The sequence below is a fragment of the Nyctereutes procyonoides genome, unplaced genomic scaffold (genome assembly GCF_905146905.1).
Source record: "Nyctereutes procyonoides isolate TBG_1078 unplaced genomic scaffold, NYPRO_anot_genome, whole genome shotgun sequence".
NCBI classification, from domain to species: domain Eukaryota; kingdom Metazoa; phylum Chordata; class Mammalia; order Carnivora; family Canidae; genus Nyctereutes; species Nyctereutes procyonoides.
The window spans coordinates 282,831-304,008 of NW_026575024.1; the positions used below are offsets into that span (position 1 = coordinate 282,831).

General features: G+C 54.4%; 2 protein-coding genes across 4 annotated transcripts in view; one reads left to right on the top strand and one right to left on the bottom strand.

Annotated features, from left to right (window-relative positions):
• Positions 1-14,232, bottom strand: part of PRPF6 (pre-mRNA processing factor 6) — a 41,419-nt gene extending 27,187 nt beyond the window's left edge. Inside the window, exons 1-9 of one of the 2 annotated variants that reach the window (XM_055301652.1) lie at positions 14,069-14,232; positions 12,785-12,953; positions 11,367-11,485; positions 7,380-7,458; positions 6,729-6,905; positions 6,343-6,498; positions 4,714-4,808; positions 4,171-4,327; positions 3,312-3,474 (exon numbers count right to left, since the gene is read on the bottom strand). In XM_055301652.1, coding sequence (XP_055157627.1) covers positions 3,312-3,474; positions 4,171-4,327; positions 4,714-4,808; positions 6,343-6,498; positions 6,729-6,905; positions 7,380-7,458; positions 11,367-11,485; positions 12,785-12,953; positions 14,069-14,139 — 1,186 coding nt within the window. In that variant the 5' untranslated portion in view covers positions 14,140-14,232. Of the gene's footprint in view, positions 1-3,311; positions 3,475-4,170; positions 4,328-4,713; positions 4,809-6,342; positions 6,499-6,728; positions 6,906-7,379; positions 7,459-11,366; positions 11,486-12,784; positions 12,954-13,592; positions 13,802-14,068 lie in introns of those variants that run through there. The other variant, XM_055301659.1, reaches the window with a different exon arrangement.
• Positions 14,233-16,254: 2,022 nt separating this feature from the next.
• On the top strand, positions 16,255-21,013 carry SAMD10 (sterile alpha motif domain containing 10). Of its 2 annotated transcripts, XM_055343588.1 has the most exons (5): positions 16,255-16,407; positions 18,386-18,567; positions 18,643-18,814; positions 19,180-19,320; positions 19,505-21,013. In XM_055343588.1, exons 1-5 carry the CDS (start codon positions 16,317-16,319, stop codon positions 19,525-19,527), a joined length of 609 nt encoding a protein of 202 aa, XP_055199563.1. In that variant the 5' UTR covers positions 16,255-16,316; the 3' UTR covers positions 19,528-21,013. The 2 variants fall into 2 exon arrangements, with proteins under 2 accessions (XP_055199563.1, XP_055199554.1); XM_055343579.1 differs by lacking the exon at positions 16,255-16,407 and having other exon boundaries at positions 16,982-18,814.
• The last annotated feature ends 165 nt before the right edge of the window (positions 21,014-21,178 follow it).

Genomic DNA, 21,178 nt, shown 5'->3' on the forward strand with positions numbered 1-21,178 from the left:
TGGCATCCCATCTGCAGCCTAAGCCTAGAGGACTGAAGCCAAAGCCAACTGCGGCTGGCTGGTCCAGCTCCTGCCAAGGGTCCTCCAAGAGGCAGCTACCATGCTGTGTTAAGGCTACCTTGAGAATGCAGCCTGCTGCGGTATGGGGGCAGCCCAGACCGGAAAAGACCAGTCTGAACTGGATGCACCTACAAGCAGAAGTTGGGCTCACACAGAGGCCGACACGATCTCCAGCTGTGACCCTGCAGGGAGGACATTCAGTGCTATCCCTGTGCTCAAAGCGACCCAACAGTGACAGCCACTGGAGGCTGCCATACTTTAGGCACCACAATACATGGTTTCAGGGTGAAACAACCTCCTGCTGTAAGACTGCATTAATTACAGAGTAACATATAATTCCAGGCCTAGCATGGTGAGCAGAGCTGACAGGAAGCGGCCCATGGCCCAGCCACAGGCCCACATGTGCCCTTACAGACAAGAACCGGGCAGCTCGGAGGTCAAGGATCTTGCTCAAGGACACCTGGCCTCCTCGGGTGTCAGACTAGTAGTCCAAGCTCCAGGACTAAGATGTCAGCTGCATCCAACTGAGATCCGGAACTCACATGCCAGGGCTGGCAGGGTATCCTGAGTCATTGATGGAAGTAGCTGTTATCTTGATTTTCACCAAGAGCTAAATGAAGCGGCACCTGGCTTTGCCCCAGGCACGTGAAAAAAGAATGCTGTTTTTGGAAGTCCTCTAAGGACGGGGGCAGGGGCAGAGGCCAGGTTGGGGAGAGCACCAGAGCCAAGAGAGCCACTGTCCAGGGGATCTAGGATGTCCTGGAAAAGCTATCACTCAACACTGCTCTGCAGGCCCCATCTCCATCCCTGCTCCCCTCTCCAAATCTGAAGCCAGCTGGAAATGAACCCAGGTAATCTGGTGGTGAACAAGGAGTGGCCACAAAGACATTTTGACCATTTATCACGAGATTGTGGCAGCAAAATTCAGGAGAGCTTTCCTAAATAAATAATGCTAATTACCCAGAGTTTAGTGTGTTTGTCATTAAAGAACTATTTTTCTGGCTGAAAAAAAGTTTTTTTTTTTTTTTTAAGACTTTATTTATTTATTCATGAGAGACACACAGAGAGAGAGGCAGAGACACAGGCAGAGGGAGAAGCAGGCTCCACTCAGGGAGCCCGACACGGGACTCCATCCCGGATCTCCAGGATCACGACTTGGGCTGAAGGCGGCGCTAAACCGCTGAGCCACACGGGCGGGCTGCCCCTGTTTTTGTTTTTTTAAAATATTTTATTTATTCATCTATTCTAGAGGGAGAGAGAGAGAGAGAGAGAAGTGGTAGAGGGGCAAAGTGGGAGGGAGGAGGAGAGAATCTGAAGCAGACTCCCCACTGAGCACAGAGCCCTGTGCAAGGCAAGCCTGGATCCCATGACCCCGAGATCACGACCTGAGCCAAAACCAAGAGCTGAACACCCAATTGACTGAGCTCCCCCCATGTGCCTCAAGATAAGTGATTTTTTTTTTCCTTCAAAAACTTTATTTATTCATGAGAGACACAGAGAGAGAGAGGCAAAGACACAGGCAGAGGGAGAAGCAGGCTCCTTGCAGGGAGCCTGACGTGGGATTCAATCCCAGGACCCCGGAGTCACGCCCTGAGCCAAAGGCAGATGCTCAACCACTGAGTCACTCAGGTGCCCTGATAAATTGATTTCTATAAACCAAGACAGGTGCTAACTTTCTGTTTCTGGCCTCATTTTAAAAGACTGGCTCTGAGCACTTAATGGCTAGTAGGGCTGCAACCAGGAAACCAGACCCAAGAGGAAAACCCACTTGAATGCACACAAGGACACACAGGGCCACACACAAGGGGGAGCCCACCTGGCCTCTATCAAACACAAAAAATAAACACTCAGAAATTATATGTGATAACATTCTCGTGGCCTGATGTCACACACCTCTAACATTTTACTCAAACACACATCTTAAAAACAAGAGTTGGAGGGCAGCCTGGGTGACTCCGTGGTTTAGCACCACCTTTGGCCCGGGGCGTGATCCTGGGGGCCCAGGATCAAGTCCCATGTCAGGGATCCCTGGGTGGCGCAGTTGTTTGGCGCCTGCCTTTGGCCCAGGGCGCGATCCTGGAGACCCAGGATCGAATCCCACGTCGGGCTCCCGGTGCATGGAGCCTGCTTCTCCCTCTGCCTGTGTCTCTACCTCTCTCTTTCTCACTCTGTGTCTTTCATGAATAAATAAATAAAATCTTAAAAAAAAAAAAAAGTCCCATGTCAGGCTCCCTGCATGGAGCCTGCTTCTCCCTCTGCCTGTGTCTCTCTGCCTCTCATGAATAAGTAAATAAAATCTTAAAAAAACAAAAACAAAACACAAGAGTTGGAAACCTCACTGAAAGCCACCCTCAATCCAACAAAACATACCTTACTTTACCCACACTACGAGCTCAAGTAGAATCTACCACCTGCACAGGTTTACTCCACATCAACCCTCTGACTCGGATCTGCTCTGGAGCAAAGATTAAAAGCAGCATCTACTACATAGTTCGGGGGCGGGGGGGCTGCTTTTTAAATCGATTCTGCAGTAACGACAAACAAATCACTACAAAAGCTCCACCTTGGCAGTGATCCCTGGATGGAATCTTCCGCAGCATGCAAACCATGCCCTGTGACAGGGGCCGACGGCACGCACCACCTTGCATGAAGCACCAGGTGAGAAGAGGTGTCATCACATGATCTTGGAAGGGTTTCGTGAGATGGGAGGGGCTCAATTAATGCACAGATCTGCTGTGACCACCCGGTTGGTTCAGGCTTAAATCCAAATGACATGCTTCCAGCTACCACAGCAAGAGGCTCCTCACGGTGGAAAAGACCAATACCCTGAAGCCTGCCTTGGGCTGGCTCGGCTTGCCCTTCAAATACACTCCCACATCGAGCCCTAAGAAGCAGCTTCTGAATGAGTACTGGTCTCATGGTGCAAAGGAGGAAACCTGGGCCACAGAGCAAGTGCTTGCCTCATTCAAGGTCATACAACAGGGAAAGGCAGGCGTGGGATCTAAACCTGAGTGCCTGATCCAGAATAGAAACTACCCCCTAAGTCCAGAGAGTTCAAGAGCAGAAGCAACCCAGCCCAGAAAAAGGCCTGAAAATGTTACCCATTTCTTACCCATTTCAACCAAAAAACTGACCAAAGCAGCAAAAAGTCTGTTCTTTAAGAGCACGGGCACCAGAAATGGAGAAGACGGCACCTCCTTCACGTGGACCACAGCCCAAGTGCTGGTGACGGCATCCCCAGGGAGGCTCACCTTTCCGAAGAACCCGCTTTTTAGCACGAATGTCCGTTTCTAGTTCTGCTGCTCTGATGTAAATCCTAACAGACTGGGGGAGGTGACGGACAGCTTGGGCTACCACAGCTTTGGCCGTGTCCCCAGGCTGTAACCTGGCTGCTTCTAGCCAGACATCTTCACTCTGTGGGGCAAAGAGAATAGTAAGTGTATGTGCAGGCCGGAATCTGAGATGAAGCAGCAGGTTAACCCCAAAGCCTGAGGAATGGGGGGTTGGGGTCATCAGACCCGTGGCCCCAGGTTTTATGACCAAACAAAAGTCCATCAGCACAGCCTCAAATGTGCCTGCACCAGAGACCTCCTTGTGATGCCAACACTTGGGAACGTGGCAACTTGGTCCAGGTCAGGGAGACACACATCACCACCAGGGAAGAATGAGTCTGCCCTTCAGGATGATATGTCAATTGACAGATGAAACGGAGACCTATCAGCAGGAGGCTGGGCCTGGGAAGTTCTAATTTATGCCTGATGTTTCAGCCTAAGTATTTGGAGAAGGTATCTTGCACTGCCAACGGCATCTCAGTCTGCACAACAGAGAGGGACCTTTAAAGGATTTCAGAGCTCTCTCTGTCGCTCATAAATAAATAAATAAAATATTTTTTTAAAAAAGGTTATCTTGTGATTAAACTAATCACAGGTGGGCCTTCACTCTATATGAAAATAAGCAGGAAAAGTGCCTTCCCTCTCGCCTGTCCTATTGTCCAAAGTTTCAACCTTGAGTTTACATCCCACAGGTGTCCTGCCTGCAACAGCCACTGAGGGTCCCTCTGGGGCTGGTGCTGTGCAGCCTTCCAGGAAAACACCCTAACACGTGCCTTACCTTGGGGCACATCTCTGTCCCCTTCATGATAAGGTTTCGTGCCACTTGTAGCTTCCCAGTGACTTCTTCCAGGCGGGCTGATGCAATCCAGGCTGGTGGGTGATGAGGGTTTGTCTCCCGAACAGACTTGAGGAGCAGGCGTGCCTTCTTGATGTCACTGCAAGGGCGAGAGAGCACACAGAGTCAGCCACCACCCTGCTGAGGGCATGCCCAGCCCTAGAATGCAGGCACCAACATAGCAACTGTCAAATCTCATGTCCCAAATGATTTAAGTAGCAGTATAGGACAGAGTGAGCAAGGTGCTTTCTAGCACAGCATGCACACAGGTTTAGGATATTATTTACAAGACATTTAATATCTACAATGAACAGAGTAAGTGGAAAATCAACCCACTTCACCATGTATTTCTTAGAATACCCACATTCTATTTTGACTGTGTATTTTTCAAATAAAATCCAAAATATTAAAAAAAAAAAAAATCCAATATATTCTAGGCAACCTGAGTCCTCCGCCCCGCCCCCCTCCATTCCACAGAGCACTTACTTGATGTCCCCTCCGTGGGTTGGGATCATGGAGTTCAAGTCAGTCAGATAGCCTTTAGGATCAACCACAGTCTGCCCACTCACCGAGTCAGACACCTAAAAGACAGGCCAAGCCAAGTGGATTGGAGAGAGTCAAAGATGCCCCAAAGCAAAGTACCCAGAGGCACTAGAATCCCTCCCCCATTCTGACCACCAGTTGGATGGGAATTGTTTTGTTTTGCTTTTTAAAGATTTTATTTATTCATGAGAAATACAGAGAGAGAGAGAGAGAGAGAGAGAGAGAGAGACAGGCAGAGACAAAGGCAGAGGGAGAAGCAGGCTCCATGCAAGGAACCCGATGTGGGACTCAATCCCGGGTCTCCAGGATCACACCCGGAGCCGAAGGCAGTGCTAAACCGCTGAGCCACCGGGGTTGCCCTTGTTGGATGGCAATTGTAAAAGGAGGAAAACAACCTTAACTCAAGTAACAGTTGTTTTTTTTTTTTAAACATTTTATTTATTTATTCTTAAGAGACACAGAAAGAGAAGCAGAGACATAGACAGAGGGAGAAGCAGACTCCTTGCAGACAGCCTGATGTGGGACTCGATCCCGGGACTGGGATCATGCCCTGAGCCAAAGGCGGATGCTCAACTGCTGAGCCACCCAGGCATTCCTCAAACAACAGTTTGTGATGATGACAAATTTCACAACTATGAAACAAAGATTTATATTAAAAAAAAATCATAAAGCCCCAGGGGAAAAAAAAAAAACATGATAGGTCTATCTAAGAATAAGCGAAACCTAGAAATCGTAAAGTACAAGATCATTTTAACTAACTTTAAGTTTGCAAATAGCAGTTCATTATACCATTCTCTCTGGCTAAGTCTTAAAATTACCATGATAAACAATAACAAACAAACTCAAATGAAACATGGGCAGAGCATCCTAGAGAATGCAGCAAGACAAGAAAAGGAGGAAGTGATACAGAGTAGGACGGAAAAGACGACTGTCAGGACGCCTGGGCGGCTCAGTGGTCTGTTCTTTGTGTTTGAGTCTGGCTTTCAGCGTGGATGGATTTGTTCATTTGCTTTCTTTTTGAAAAGTCCACACATAACCAAATCATAAAGTATCTTTTTCTGACTTATTTCACTTAGGATTATGCCTTCTGGGCCTACCCATATTGTTGTAAATGGCAAGGTCTCTCACTCTTTCATAGAGCTGAGTAACAGTCCACTGTGGACATACACGTGTACTCAATCCTGCGTAAGTACAGAAGGGCTGAGCTTAAGCAACAGAGAGCATGCGGCCTGTCATGAGTGTCTTTGTTCAGCCTGCCAGCCAGGGGCCACCCTTTATCACCTGCCACAGTCCTCAGCCCCCTAAGAGGGACCAGGAGTGCCTGGGCTGGCCTTCTGCTGCTGGCACTGAGTGCACCACACCTGTGCAGGCCCTGTAGGTAGAGGCACAGACCAGCCTGGATGCGGGGTCCTGCCACTCTGTGTGATGGAATAAGTAAACTACATCATCACAGGTCTGCTGATCTTGTGATAAAGCACCCTGAAAGATGAACTTTTCAGTGATATATATTAGTTTTACAGTTAGAAAACTATTTCTAAGTCTGTAAGAAATTGTTGTACAACAGAAACTCACCTGGCTCAGCCTCATGTCCATCAGTGTATTCCTTGCTTGGCCTATCTTCCTCATGTCCAGTTCACCTGTGCCAGGTGTCATTAATCCAGGTGTCATCCCACCCGGGTATGGAGTGTTCAGTCCGCCTGGATAGGGTGTGTTAAGACCTCCAAATTGCTGGGGGTTGGGGGCGAGGACAAAAAACACTGGATTGCGTTTTCATGCAAAAGAATCCTATCCCTCTGACATCTTTCCACTGTAGCCCTGATATACATGCAGCTGCAGAGCTGTAGCCACAGCCCAGCTTCTGAACAGCAGAAGCGCTCCCTCTACCACCACCCATGGCTCCCACTACTGATCCATCTAACCAGACTAAAGACCTATTCGTCTTCTTTTCAGATGCTCACAGTTTGTCGGGGATCCACTGAAGTGTGGTTCTCTCCAGTCTGTAAATGTTTGGCAAAGAAACTGTCAGGAACAGGGGTGAGCTTTTCATAGCGTGGGTTCCGCTGGCGTTTGTTTCTGGCATCACCAACTTCAGGAATGCTCAGCCACTCTTCTTCTGTGACTTCTGCCAACTTCCTCTGGAAACATTTGGCCCCCCCAAAACATTTATTCTCTGGCAAATTTCATTGTGTACAAGAAAAGCTAGGGTCTCCCTGACCTTAACCCCCAAATTATCATGGTTTAGAAAGAATTTTCATGCAGAAATTATCTACTTCACTTAGAAAATTCAATTTGTTACATCTACTCTACTTCACTCAAATGTAAATTGCTCTGTCAAAGCCCAGAGGACACAGTGCAGGGAGCTTTACGTACACACAGAGTTAAAGATACTAAGAAAATAAGCTCACATGTCCCATTTTTTTCAGTGGAGGGACAGGGGACTTTTTTTTTTTTTGCACACATACACATAAAATTAAACACACTAAAGTAGGGTGCTGGCTGAATTTAACAAAGAGCAAAAAAACAAAGATAATAAAGTCTCATCAATTCTACCCAATTCTCTGCTGAGTAGGTTGAGTGCATGAGAAACTGCATGCCATCCAACCACTTACTTTAAGATCTGAGAACTGCTGCTGGATTTTGGGCCGTTCCATACGGTATTTCTCTATTTCTTCTTTCTCCCTTTGCTCCCTAAGAAGTAAAATGTGTACATGCGTTAGAAATACCGGATACTTGGGCAGCCCGGGTGGCTCATTCTGAAACAAACTCATACTATCATACTTAATCAAGTCACCAGAAGCATAATTCCACACACTCAGCAGCTAAATCAAATGTGCTTTAAGGTAGCAACGAATACATCCACAAACATATATTGACTCAATTGTTTACCAAATGAAAACACGCAGAAATTCAGTAAAATAAAAACAAGTTGCCTTACTCTGATATAAATACTTATATTTGAACACGAGAGCATTTACAACTTTAAGATTCTACAAAATTCCAAAGCTAGTGCCATCCCATGAAGATTCAGGAAAGCTGACCCACTGTCCCCGTTGACCATCTGCCTCTCCACCTGTCACTGCCTCCCTCCCTTCCACGGAGTCAGTGCACCTCTAAAGACAGCTCTCCGCTCCACGTGCCAGAACTAATGGGCTGTTTCATCACCCATGCAACTGGTCTGCAGGGACAGAGATCTACTGGGTTCTGCTGACCGAGTAACAGGTCTAGGCACTCGGAAGAAATCTGTGGGTTACTGTGACAAAGCATCAACCATATTAAGCAAACCAGAGGTAGTGTGACCCATTACTAGTAATAGCTAATACTTCCCAACGTGAAGATTCACATTTTCTTCCATAAGGTAAAAGGGAAATACCAGGAATGTAAATTTATTAGGATGAACTGTGCTTGGCAAAGACAAACACCCCTCTGGGAGTTCGTGACAGTCAGTCCTCGTGGCTCCTGATATGAAGAACACAGATGCGCCTATGAGATTTTCTGGTCAAACACATTTTACCTGATTTGAATGAAGCCTCAGGATCCAACTTCTACTCCACGGGAAATACTGGGAGCAGAACAAGTTAAAGGACTCCCTGAGGAGGTAGGCAGCTGTTCCATAACCTGAGCCCTTCCATAAAATAACTGATCTCTTCATAAAGCCGATGTCCCTTAGGAGACATGAGGAGTGATTCTGATTGTGTCCCGGTTTGGAAAAAAGCAGTTCTACTATGTTCTGGAGGCGAGCAGGAGAATATGGATGTGGACTGGCTATCAGCTAATCACTGGGGTAGAGCTTTGGGGTTCATGCTGTTGGGTGAAATAAAGGTGCTGTGTCACTGCAGAGCATAAACAGACCCTGATACAACCCAGCAAAGACCATCAGCAGACATGCAAGAAGCAAACGTGCAAGCTGTGACCAAGGGCTGAGACTCACGAGAGCATCCGTATTTGCTGCACTGTTCTTTCTACTGGTTTGTAGACTAAAAAGTATTCCTAACAAAATTTTTAAAAGCCAACAATTTTTCTAAAACCACTTAATGTAATGACTTTTCTACATGTATCCATATCACTGTTTTTTTAAACGAATTCCAGAAGACTAAAATCAAACCTTCTTTATGTGCAAAACCATGTCCACTTAATTACCATACATATATAAATTCATGCCCATCAACTTAAGAAGCATTCAACCCTAAACAACCGTATCTCACTCTTCTAAAATTAAAAACACTACATACATATGGGAAGTCACAGAACTGCATAAATGAGCAATAGAAAGAGGAAAGGGAACCAAATTGTTAACTGTCACTTTCCAGACTTATGAATAAATGTTATTCTCTCACCTATACTTAAGTCTCACTGTCCTAATACTCTTTAATGATAATATATTGTTTCAGTAGCAAAAAACTAATAACACGTTAGTATTAAATATTACTATTAAATAATATTAAATAAATACTTATAATTTCATTTTTTAAATTTATTTACAAATCATAAAAAACTTACAAAGCAATACAAATATTTATTTATTTATTTATTTATTTATTTAATTTATTTATTTATGATAGTCACACACACAAAGAGAGAGAGAGAGGCAGAGACATAGGCAGAGGGAGAAGCAGGCTCCATGCACCGGGAGCCCGATGTGGGATTCGATCCCAGGTCTCCAGGATCGCGCCCTGGGCCAAAGGCAGGCGCTAAACCGCTGCACCACCCAGGGATCCCTATTATGGTTTTAAATTTCATGTGTTGTTCATCTTGCCTAAATTTCCCCAGAAACAAGGATGGGGAATTCAGAAGGTTGCAATATCAAATGGTACACTGAAGTAAACATCAATAAAAAAATCTGCTAGACCCTGAGGGTCTTGGTCGGTGAAGGATCTGCCTTCAGCTCAGTTCACGATCTCGGCATCCTGGGATCAAGTCCTGCGTCAGGCTCCCTGCTCAGTGGGGAGTCTGCTTCCCTCTCTCCCTGTCCCACACCACCTGCTCCTGCTTGTGCATACACTCTAATAAATATATTTTTTAAAAAATTGCTAGGCCAAAGTTCAGTGCAAGACACCCACCTGAGAGCCCCACAGACAAAACACGAGAGCCTTGCAAAATAGTTTTCTCTAGAACAGGCACCCAAGGTCAGAGCACACATGCTCCCTCCAGGCTCAATGAATCTGTCCCCACCAGCCCAACCCAACTCCCCACAGTCCTGTCCGACAAGGACGTGTGGACCAAGAGTCTCAAGACTGACCCCTCTGATGAGGATATACATGTTCATTTGCTATCTTCAGTTAACTTCCAAACTAATTTACAGTAATCAACATCACTACACCCATTTTAAAGACAGTAATCCTGGTGCGTCGTCAGAATAATCCCCCAGACTTCTTAAGCTCTCCACTCGGGTCCTCAGACCCTAAGACTACTCTCCAACAGCTGGCATTTATCAAAGTGTGGCTGCCATACACCAAGACCAGGTGGCCTCAGAGCTGAGCAGAAACATATGCTACTCTTGCAACTTTTGTCTATGTCTGATAAGCTGAAACAAAATCTTCTTTTAAAGTTGGATAAAGGTGGTCTCCCCCTGCCCGTGTCTCTCCTGTGTCTCTCATGAATAAATAAATAAAATCTTTAAAAAAATAAAACAAATAAAGTTGAATAAAGGTGGGACACCTGAGTGACTCAGCAGGTAACCATCTATCTTCAGCTCAGGGCGTGATCCTGGTCTGAGGATCGAGTCCCACATCAGGCTCCATGCGAGGAGCCTGCTTCTCCCTCTATCTCTCTGCCCCTCTCTCTCTGTCTCTCATGAATAAGTAGATAAAATCTTTAAAATAAATAAATAAATAAAGTTGGATAAAGAAACACCTGGGTGGCTCAGCGGTTGAGCACATCTGCCTTCGGCTCAGGGCATGATCCCGGAGTCCAGGATTGAGCCCCACATTAGGCTCCCCACGTGGGGTACCTGCTTCTCTCTCTCCCTCTGCCTGCTGCTCAACCTGCTGTGCACACACTCTCCCCCCACCCCCCGTGTCAAATAAATAAATAAAAATGTTTAAAAAAATAAAATGAAATAAAAAGTTGGATTAACACAGGGGTGCCTAGCTGGCTCAACCAGTGAAGTATGACTCTTGACTCAGGGTTGTGAGTTCGAGCCCCGAAAGTATAGAGGTTACTTAAAGATAAAATCTTTACGAATAAATAGATAGAGGCACTTGAGTGGTTCAGTCAGTTAAGCATCTCTTGATCTCAGCTCAAGAGCTCAAGTCATGATATCAGCGAGTGTCAGCCCCACATCGGGCTCCATGCCCAGCATTAAAAAAACAAATAAGTAAATTATAGTAAAACAGGGGCACCAGGGTGCTTCAGTCAGTTGGTTAAGTGTCTGCCTTCAGCTCAGGTCATGATCCTGGGGTCCTGGGATTGAGACTTAGGTCAGACTCCCTGCTCAGAGGGAAGCCTGATTCTCCCTCTCCTTCTCCCCTCCCCCTGTCACCACTTGTGCTCGCTCTCTCTCACATTCTCTCTCTCAAATAAAGTAAAATCTTTTTAAAAAATAATTAAATAAAATTAAAGTTGGATAATTAGATATGAAGGGCAATAATTTATCTTACCTTCTTTCCTTTCTTCTTTCATCCATCCTTTTATCAAGAGCTGCATAAATAGCATCTGCTTCCTCATCATCCTTTTCATAGGGCCCACTTGAGAAGAGACTCCCAGCATAGCCATTAAACTAAGCACAAAACAACAGAGAAGGTCAGCAATTCCCATAAGCGGAAACAGAGCACATCTAGTTATGTTTGCTGAACAATTTTTTTCAATCAGACAATCCCAAAATCAGGGAAAACAAAATAACTAATCAGTTCTTTTCAGATGTGTCATGGGGAGGAGGTGCCTGGATGGCTCAGCCGGTTGAGCAAACGACTCTTGATTTCAGCTCAGGTTATGATCTCAGGGTCATGAGATCGACCCCAGCATCAGGCCCCATGCTCGGTGGGGAGTATGCTTGAGATTCTCTCTCTCCCTCTGCCCCTTCCCCACCCTGTGTTTGTGTGTGTGTGTGTGTGTGTGTGTGTGCATGCTTGCATGCTCTCAATAAATCTTAAAAAATAAATAAATAAATCTTAAAAAAAAAAAAAAAAAGGTTTCGTGGACATGAAAAGATGAAGTTACCCCAATAAGAAGACAATGAGAGACACAAAGAATGAAATGCAGGGTCCTCGATCAGAAATAAGCCACCACTGAAAAATCGGTGTTAATTTAATAAGACCTACAAATCAGTTAGCAGTGCTGTGTCAATGTTAGTTTCCTGGTTTCAGTAACTGTATTGAAGGGATCCCTGGGTGGCTCAGTGGTTTAGCACCTGCCTTCAGCCCAGAACGTGATCCTGGAGTCCCGGGATCGAGTCCCACATCGGGCTCCCTGCATGGAGCCTGTTTCTCCCTCTGCCTGTGTCTCTGCCTCTCACTCTCTCTGTGTCTCTCATGAATAAATACATAAAATCTTTAAGAAATAAAAAAAGTAACTGTACTGAGGTCATGTGATAGAGAGAGAAGCTTGTGAAGGGTATGCAGAAATTGTCCATACTATTTTCGCAAAGTTCCTGGAAACTTAAAATCACTTCAAAATTGAAATTTTAACAATCTTTCCCTCTGAACAAAAATGCCATCTGTTAGAACACATCTGCAGAAAATTTCAACTGACCAAATACTAACCAAGTAAGAGAGCATGCACTGAAACATAATAACTCAAGTATCATCCTCAATTCCACTTAGAATCTTCATCGTTGGGGACCAGCCAAGACACCACCACAATGCAAGTACATCTCTCAAAAGTGCACATCTCTTTCTACTTTTTCCTGCTCCCCTCTCACACTCTGCTAAAGATACCCTGTACGAGGCTGAAATACTAGACACCATGCCAGCCCCCACCCCCGCTCCCGCCCCGAGCGGGGCATCAGATGCCAAGAGCGCAGTGGGCTCAGAAGCTGGTCAACCCTTCTGGAGGCCGGCCGGGAGTGCACACGAGTCACCTCATCATAGTTGGTGTCGTTCAGATCCTCGTCATCGTCGTCTGCGGCCTGGCTTTTCTTCATCTGGTCCCCGACGGTCCTCTTGCCCGGGGGTGCATGGCGGTCATCCACAGGGTCATTTGCGTCGCGCGCGGGCCCAATATCCGACCGGGTGGTAAAGCCAGTGGCACTGCAGGAGACCCGGGGACATCCGTTTATCCGGGTGACCCCGTCCCTTTGTTCTTTCCTCCACGGTCCTCCATGACAGCTGCTCTTCTAACGTGTCTGGGGAAAAAAACCCCCGAGGATCCAGGCAGCAACGCGCTAGGGATGCTGCACTCTCAAACGTTACTAGTCTGTTCTCTCCGTGGGAGACCCCTTTGGACCTACTCTGCGGGGGTCCCCACCCACCACCCCACATCGTCCTCCTGGAGAGATTCGTCAGGGCATCAGAGCTCCTCAGAGCTCCGTCCTCCCGAGTATCCAGCCTCCTGCTTCTCACAACCCGCTGATCATCTCCCCCACCCAGCCCCTCGGGATGCCCTCTGCGCTCATGCTGCCGCTGCCCTGGGCTGCTGCCGCTGATGACTGCAGCGCCATCCCAAGTGCCGAGGCCGACACCAGGGCATCAGCTTTGCCTCCCTCACCCGCCTTCTCCGCCCCGTCAGTCACCAAGTTCTACCCAGTCTACCTCCGAAACCCTCCTCCCCAAACCTGAGCTCCCCGGCAGCTGGGACCCCGCTGGCCGCCGGGCCTCTAGCCTTCCTGGGCCGCAACGCGGGCTCGGCCCCTCGGCTCGGCCCCCGACCTGCGGCATCACCCCACTCACCTGCACTCGGCTCGCACAGACTCCCCGAGACTCCCTCATCTTCCTCCACGCCTGCCCTTTTTTCTTGACCACCCAGCACACAGGAAGCCCGCCTGCCCCTTAGCCCCAGCCACATTCCCGCGTCCCGGGCCCCGCTCTGCTCCCAAGCGGGGCTCAGGTGCCACCTCTCCGCCGAGCACGCCCCGGGCTCCGACACCTGTTCCCTCCGCCCCTGATACGCTGCAGGTGCTCGGAGGCTGGTGCCCCCCCACCCCCCCCCCGCAGGGAAGCCCGATACCGGCCTCAACCGACGACCGGCCGGGACGGCGATGCCGCGGGGCACCCGGCGCAGGCGCAGGGCAGGGCAGACGGACCCGCTCACCGACCCTCGCGGACGACGCCCCGGGACGGCCCAAGGCCCGCGCCGCTCGGCTGCTCCCCGGCCCAGGCCCAGCCCCCGCCCCGCCCGCCGCCCCGAGAGGCCCCCCCAGCCTCACCCCCGGCCCAGCCCCGGCACGTAGCCGAGCGGCGCGGGCATGCCCAAGAACGGCTTCTTCTTCTTGTTCATGGCGCCGGTGACGACCAGGGCCCCGGGAGCGACGGCGCGGAAGCCGCGGCGGGAGGCGGGAGGCGGGAGGCGGGAGGCGGGAGGCGGGAGGCAACAGGCCGGAAACGACCCCGGCCGCCGCACCGGAAGAGCTCGCGGGCTCCGCGTCACCCGCGCCCCGGAAGCAGAGCCCCAGGGCCGCCCGAAGCCCCGCCCACCCCGCCTTCCCCGGGCGGAAGTTCCCGAAGAGCGACTTCCGGCTGCGTGCGGGGGCGGCTGCGGCGGGAGAAGGTGACGGGCGCATGCGCGCGGGGGCCCGGCGGGGGGGCGGGGCCTCGGCCTGCGGGACCTCGACCTGAGCCTGGCGCGTCTTTACTGGTTTCCGACGCTTCTGCGAGGAGACCGGCCCGTGCGGGCAGGACCCGCGGCCCCTCCCTGGGGACCCAGGACCGGGCCTAGGCGGGGACGCTTCCCTTCCGAGGTGTCCTGGGCCCTGTGCCCTGGGGGGCGGGCTCCAGGCCTGGGCGCTCAGGCTCCCGGGCGGCCGGCGATGCAGGCACCGTCCTGAACGGGCTCCACCGCCCCGCGCACCCCCGGACCGCGCCGGGCCCCGGCCCTGACCCTGACCCGGGCCCTGACCCTGCCAGTGGCACCTGCACCCTGCTGGACCCCAGCCCTGACCCAGGCCCTGACCCCGGCTGACAGTGGCACCCGCACCCTGCCAGACCCTGGCCCTGACCCTGACCCTGACCTGACCCTGCCAGTGGCACCTGCACCCTGCTGGACCCCAGCCCTGACCAGGCCCTGACCCTGATGGTGGCACCTGCACCCCTGCTGGGCCCTGGCCCTGACCCTGACCCTGCCGGTGTCACCTGCACCCTGCCGGACCCCAGCCCTGACCCAGGCCCTGACCCCGGCTGACAGTGGCACCCGCACCCTGCCAGACCCTGGCCCTGACCCTGACCCTGACCCTGACAGTGGCACCTGCACCTCACCAGATCCTGACCCTGAACTTGATAGTGGCACCCGCACCCCGCCGGACCCTGACCCTGACCCTGACCCTGCCGGTGGCACCTGCACCCCGCTGAACCCTGGCCCTGACCCTGACAGTGGAAGTGCAGCCCCCAGAGAGCTGTTCATGCAGCAGATATGCCCGGATCGCTTCAGTGTGTGGGCCCGCGTGGCCACAGCTCGGGGGTGAATTCCATGCAAATCTCTCCTTGGGCGTGGTGCTGGGCTTGGGTACCAGTCACATCACCTGGGCCCATGTTTTAGGTGGACATGCACGACGACTCTATCTCCGAGTGCGCCTTTGCTCGTGGTGCCGTGGGCGTCCTCTGGCACCCACATACGCCTGGGGAGAGCGCCCAGACCCCTGGTGGTGCAGGCTCAACTTGGTGGGTAGCAAGTCTGGCCTTCTGACCCCGGGGGCCCCCAGCCCACCCTAGCACTTCCCAGTGAGGCCTGGAACAGACGCATCCCTCTTCCCTGCAGCGGCCTCCTTGGAGCGGCTCTGTCCTCCCCATGCCCCGCGAAACCGCCTTCAGCGGCACCCCCTGAGCCGGGGCCAGATCCTGGGGCTGCAGAGGGAAGGGGACAGGCGCTGCCGGGCTGTCTTCCTGGAGCCCCCGGCGGTGGGTTAAGGGAGGCTCCTAGGGGAGCAAGTGCCCCGTGAGGGCGAAGACCTCTGGAGAAGGCGTGGATAAAGGGGTGGGAAACGGAGGGGTCGGTCTGGCCCTCCACCTGGGCCTCGGTGGACCGACGATCCCGGGACCAGGGAGGATGTCCGCCTCCGGCCCGCTCCCTCCCGCCGGGACCTTTGCTTCCTCGTGTCCCCGCCTCAGAGGCCCCCCGGGGGGTGGGCCCCCGGGAGGTGCAGGCGCTGGTCCTCCTGGAAGCCGCCGCCAGGTTGCAAGGTCGCCCGGACCCCCGCAGGCTCCCTTTGCAGAGCAGAGCTGCGCGCCGCCGCTAGACCGCGGAGCTCCCGAGCGCGCCCGGCCCCGGGCTCGGTCGGCTCGGGCTCGGGCTCGGCTCGGGAGCAGGTGCCTCGCCGCGCAGACTCGCCGGGCGCGGGGACCGGCTCGGGCGCGGGGCGGGCGGGGCGGGCGGGGCGGGCAGGCGGCGCGCGTTCCCCGCCGGCCACACGGCCGCCTGGCGCCCGGCGAGGGGCGTGTGCGCGGCCCGGATCCTTGGGCCCCATGTTCACGGAGCTGAGGACCAAGCTGAGCCCCCCGCGAGGCCGCGCCGGGGCTGTGCGCGCCGGCTTCGGGGAGCGCCGGGATGTGGACGGTGAGCAGGGCTGACCACGGCGCGGGCGGGCGGCGGCTTGAGCCGAGGGGGGCCGCCTCCTGGCCGATCGGGGTCCCTCGTGCCTTTGTCCTGATGCGGGGTGGCCTCGGGCCCGGGGCATCAGCGCACCCTTGGCTTGGAGGAGGTTACGGCTGGGGCTCCTGTCCCCCGCTGGCCCACCCCGCGGTCACCTTTCCCTTTGCGCGCCCTTCGCTCCCCAGCTCTGCGGTGGGGCCGAGAGGAGCCGAGGCCACAGCTGGGCTTGGACGCCCCCGGCCCCGTTTCATGGTGGAATTCTGACGTTGGGGCTAAGAGGGAGGGAAGGGACGGAACGACGGGCGGGCGGACAGACAGAAAGACGGAGATCCTTCCCCGAGCCTGGGCAGGAAATGGGCGGGGCCCGCTGGACCCCGACAGGTGCAGCGCCACGGGGCGACGCCCACCTCGCCAGAGCTTCAAGCTCCTGCCCCTGCTCCTGCCCCTGCCCCTCCCCTCCCCCTGCCTCTGCCCCTGCCTCTGCCCCTGCCCCTGCCTCTGCCCCTGCCCCTGCCCCTGCTCTTGCTCCTGCCAGCCCGCTCCGCCAGGCCCTGCAAGGCGAGGCCGAGTGGCTCTGGAACCTGTGCCCTGAAAGATGCCAGCTTAGAATAAGTCTTTTCTGTGACATCAGAAACCTCATCCAGGCAGGGACCGCACCAGGCACACCCTCTGTTTGATCCTGGACCTCGAATTTAGAGTCACCTGGGGTCATCCAATTCCAAAAAGTTGCAAGGATGAAGAGGGCGTGCTGAATCGGAGGAATCTGAAGGGCTAGAAGGGGGCAGTGATGGGTTTTCCCCATGGCTGAGAACTCCTGGGCACACAGCCAACCCCTGCCCTCAGCTGGGGGCGCTGGGTTGTGTCCATGGAAGGCAGGGTCTCTCATTCTAGGGCTGAGAGCCAGGGAGGCGAGGGCCCGGGCCGAGAACCTGCTTCTGCCTGCCGAGTTGGGGCCTAGGTGCTGTAAAGATGAAGGCGAGCCTGGGCCCAGCTTCCTGTCTCTCCCCAGGGCTCTACTGGCTGTGGACACCACACAGAGCCTTTCTCCATCCACCCAGCCAGCCAGCCACAGTGTCCCTGGGCACCTGCTGTGTGCCCAGACCTGTGCAAGGGTCGGGGGGCCATCGTTAGGGTGTCTGCCCTCCTGTGACCTATGTGAGCAATGAGCCCAGGAAGGACAGCAAAACCAAAACTCGAGGAGTGTAATGAAGTCTGTGGAAAGAGGGCACCAGGTGTCCCCGTGGCTCCCCGAGCTCACGGCTGGCCCCTGCACACCTGTGCTGAGCAGCCCATGTCCGCTGGATGCCCACCCACGGGAGCTGTCCTGGGCCAAGGGCCCTGCGGCAGGTGGCAGAGCAGGGTTCCCGGGTTGGCTTGCCCGCAGTTCATTCAGGATTCCCACCGAGGGGTTGGCAGGTAAGCACCGCGGGGCAGGAGCCGCGTCTCAAACGCCAGGTATGGTTGCAGAGTTGGGGTGCCATCAGCGGCGATGGCAGGCAGCATTCTCGGGGACGCCGTGACGCAGGGCCTCCCAGGACAGAGGGGCCGCAGCGTGCCCTGGTCTGGCTCAGCGTGCCTCAGCCTAGAGCGAGGGTGAGACGAGGCCTGTCTCGGGGTAGCTCCTCACCAGACTGTGAACCTTAGGCTCCCCTGTGGGCACACTGTCTCTCGAACCTATGCGGAACCCCTCGTGCTCCCCAGAGCACGGCTGGTGCGCCCAGAAGAGGAAGGATGCTCCCAGGCCATCAGCTTTGGGCTGGGCAGGCTACGCAGGACCATTCTTGCACGCTTCCTTCCTGTCCCTGGGGGCTTGGGGCCCCCCCGATGGGGACAAGGGGCCTCGTGTTCAAGGGAAGATGGGTTGAGGAGGGAGTTGGTTTGCAGAGAGACGATCCTCTGGCCCCAGCCCTGACCGCCCTGACCAGGCGCCCATGCCCCGCAGCCACTGCACACTTCAGCTTCTGCCGAACCCTCCTGGAGCACACGGTGTCCGCTGAGAGCATCCCCTGCCACCTGCCTCGGACGCCAGGCACCAGCCTCACATGGCACGACTCCCGTAGCCAGAGGGCCGCTGGTGGCCGGCCGGTCAAGCTCCTGCAGCAGCCTGGCACAGAGGCCCCCCAGGTACCCACCTGCCGTCCCCCCTCAGCCCCTGCCCTCCCACCACCTCACCGCACCCGGCACCCGTCTCCCCCGCAGGGCCGGATATACTCTGACCACTATGGCCTATACCACACGAGTCCCTCCCTGGGCGGCCTGACGCGGCCTGTGGTCCTGTGGAGTCAGCAGGACGTGTGCAAGTGGCTCAAGAAGCACTGTCCCCACAACTACCTCATCTACGTGGAGGCCTTCTCCCAGCACGCCATCACAGGTGCCCTTGGGGGCTGTGGCATGGGGGGGGCACAAGGATCCCCTGGAGAGCCCCCCCAGCCTGCCTTTGTTTCTCTTGCCGTCATTTCTCTCTCCTCGGTTTCCTCTTGGGCCAACCTCTCCTGCCAGGGCTCTCTCTCCGCGGTCTCCCTGGAGTGTTGCTCCGTTCTCGTGGCTTTTCTCTGCCCTCCCCTCTGCCTCTCACCCTCTTTCCCTGTCTCTCTAAATCCTGCTGTCTCCGCCTCTCCTTCAGTGTCCTTGAGTGTCTCTGTGTCCCCTTCCCGTTTCCCTCTCTCTGCCTCGGCTCTTAATGACCCTTGGAGGTTGACCTTGGCTCAACCCCTCTCTGCTTAACCCCTGGCCCAGGCCGGGCGCTGCTGCGGCTGAATGGGGAGAAGCTGCAACGGATGGGGCTGGCGCAGGAGGCACAGCGACAAGAGGTGCTGCAGCAGGTGCTACGCCTGCAGGTGCGCGAGGAGGGGCGGAGCCTGCAGCTGCTCAGCCAAGGTCAGTGGGGGGAGCCAGGAGTGCCAGAGAGCCGGGAGTCTGGGCTGTGAGCCCAAGGGTGGGCTGGGTGGGCTGACGTCAAGGGGGCAGCCCAGCCGTAGGACTCTAGTCAGGGCCGTCTTGTGCCTGGGGCAGAGTGGAAGACGCCAGAAGTCACCCCTCCTCACCCCCATCCGCCCTATAGCCTCCTTTGGAAATGCGTCCTAGCTGCTGCCTGAAGCTTGAACCCCAGACCCCAGCACTGTGACCAGAGCCTGTGGCAAGGACGATGCAGGGCTGGCACACAGCCCCTCTCGGACCCCGCCAGAGGCTCCAGGGGCCGAGCCCAGCCCGATGGACAGGTGGGACCAGGATTGCCATCTCTGGTTGTGCATTCTGGGCTGTGAGCAGGTGGGGGCTGCTTGGGTGTGGCCCTTCCTCGCAGGACCTGAGCCCAGATCCACCCTCTGGTGCTGCTGGCAGCATGCGGGGCAGCCACCTGGAGCCAGAGCAGGTCTGGTTATCCCCCTAGACTCCCAGGGAGTCTGTTTATTATTTATATTCCCCTCACCCACACTCGTGTCCGTGCCCCCCATGCCTGCCAAGTCACGCTTCCTCTGGGCGTCCCACCTCTGCCACGGCAAGAGGTCTGGGTCTGCCCATCTGTCCAGTTCTATACCCTCACCCGGCCCCTAGAGGATTGCCGGCCCAGGTGGGATACACTGTGGAGGCTCCCTTAGACGAGCGCCCCGCCCCGGCCCCCCCCCCCCACAGTCCGCGGCAGCAGCACCCACCTGACGTGCCACGCCACGCACTGTCCTGCGTTGTTTCTGAGACCCTCACCATACCCCCGTCCATTCCCAGGAACTGAAGCAAGAGAGGTCTGGGGATTGCTCAGGGGCCTGAGACCTAATGGCAGCATGAGGACCCGGGGATTAGGATTAGGCTCAGCCACGTCTCCACCTTGGGTCTGGGAGTCCCGCTCCTGCTCCCCCCACGTTCCTGGAGGCTGCCTCTGACGCATAGTTGGGGGCCTGTGTAGTCTCACCGCTCCTTTACCTGGAAAATCCTGTCCCGAGGGCTGCGCCCTTCACACCCACCTACCAGAGACCCAGCCAGCACTTGAGCAATGACCCCGTGGGCCACAGGGCCCAAGGCTTGGGACTGGGACTGCCCAGCAGAGGCACAGTGAGGGGGTCCTGGTGGCCCCACCCGCTTGCTCCTCTGGCCTCCCACTCCTCTAGGATCTCTGGGTCTCAGGGACAGATGAGGCCGAGCCTCCAGCCTCCTCTCTGTGCCCTAAGCCAGCCTCTGGATGGGAGGTTGGTTGTTGCAGGTCCTGAGTGGACAGGACAACTGGCCTGGTGCCCCCCGCCTAATCCTGCGGGTGCAGACAGGAAGCCCCCGTGTCCTGTCTGGCCACCCTGCCCGTCCCTGCCCACCTTGTGCCATCACGACGTTGTCTGTTCGGAGGGTCCTTCCTGTCATTGCCCCCACCTGCTCCCTCTCCTGTCTCCCCCCCCCATGCCCCCGTGCTCTTGTCTTGTCTTTTTTGTTTGCGCTTTTTTATATTCTGACAAAAAGACCAGAAATAAACCTGGTTCTCAAGTGCCCCAAGTGTGTGTTTGGCTCTAGCCAACTGGGTGTTTGAGAGTGGGAAGAGCCCTGGGTGGGGGGGCCCCCAGGCTGTGGGAGGAGGGGGCCCCCGTGCCCAGCTCAGGTGCCTCCCCAGGGCCACTAGGGGGCAGTGGTGTCGCATCTTGACAGGGCACCTGTTCACCCCAGGACCAGGTGGGGACAGGAGGCAGAGGCTGGAATCCTGGGCTCAGCCCTGTGGACTGCACCCAGATGCACGGACACAGGTGCGTGACTTTCCCGG

Coding starts and splice junctions, on each gene's coding strand:
- SAMD10 (XM_055343579.1), top strand. CDS start 18,175: ATGCTCCCAGGCCATCAGCTTTGGGCTGGGCAGGCTACGCAGGACCAT. Junction 18,815..19,179: donor CTCCCAGCACGCCATCACAG/GTGCCCTTGGGG, acceptor CCCCTGGCCCAG/GCCGGGCGCTGCTGCGGCTG. Junction 19,321..19,504: donor CCTGCAGCTGCTCAGCCAAG/GTCAGTGGGGGG, acceptor TCCGCCCTATAG/CCTCCTTTGGAAATGCGTCC.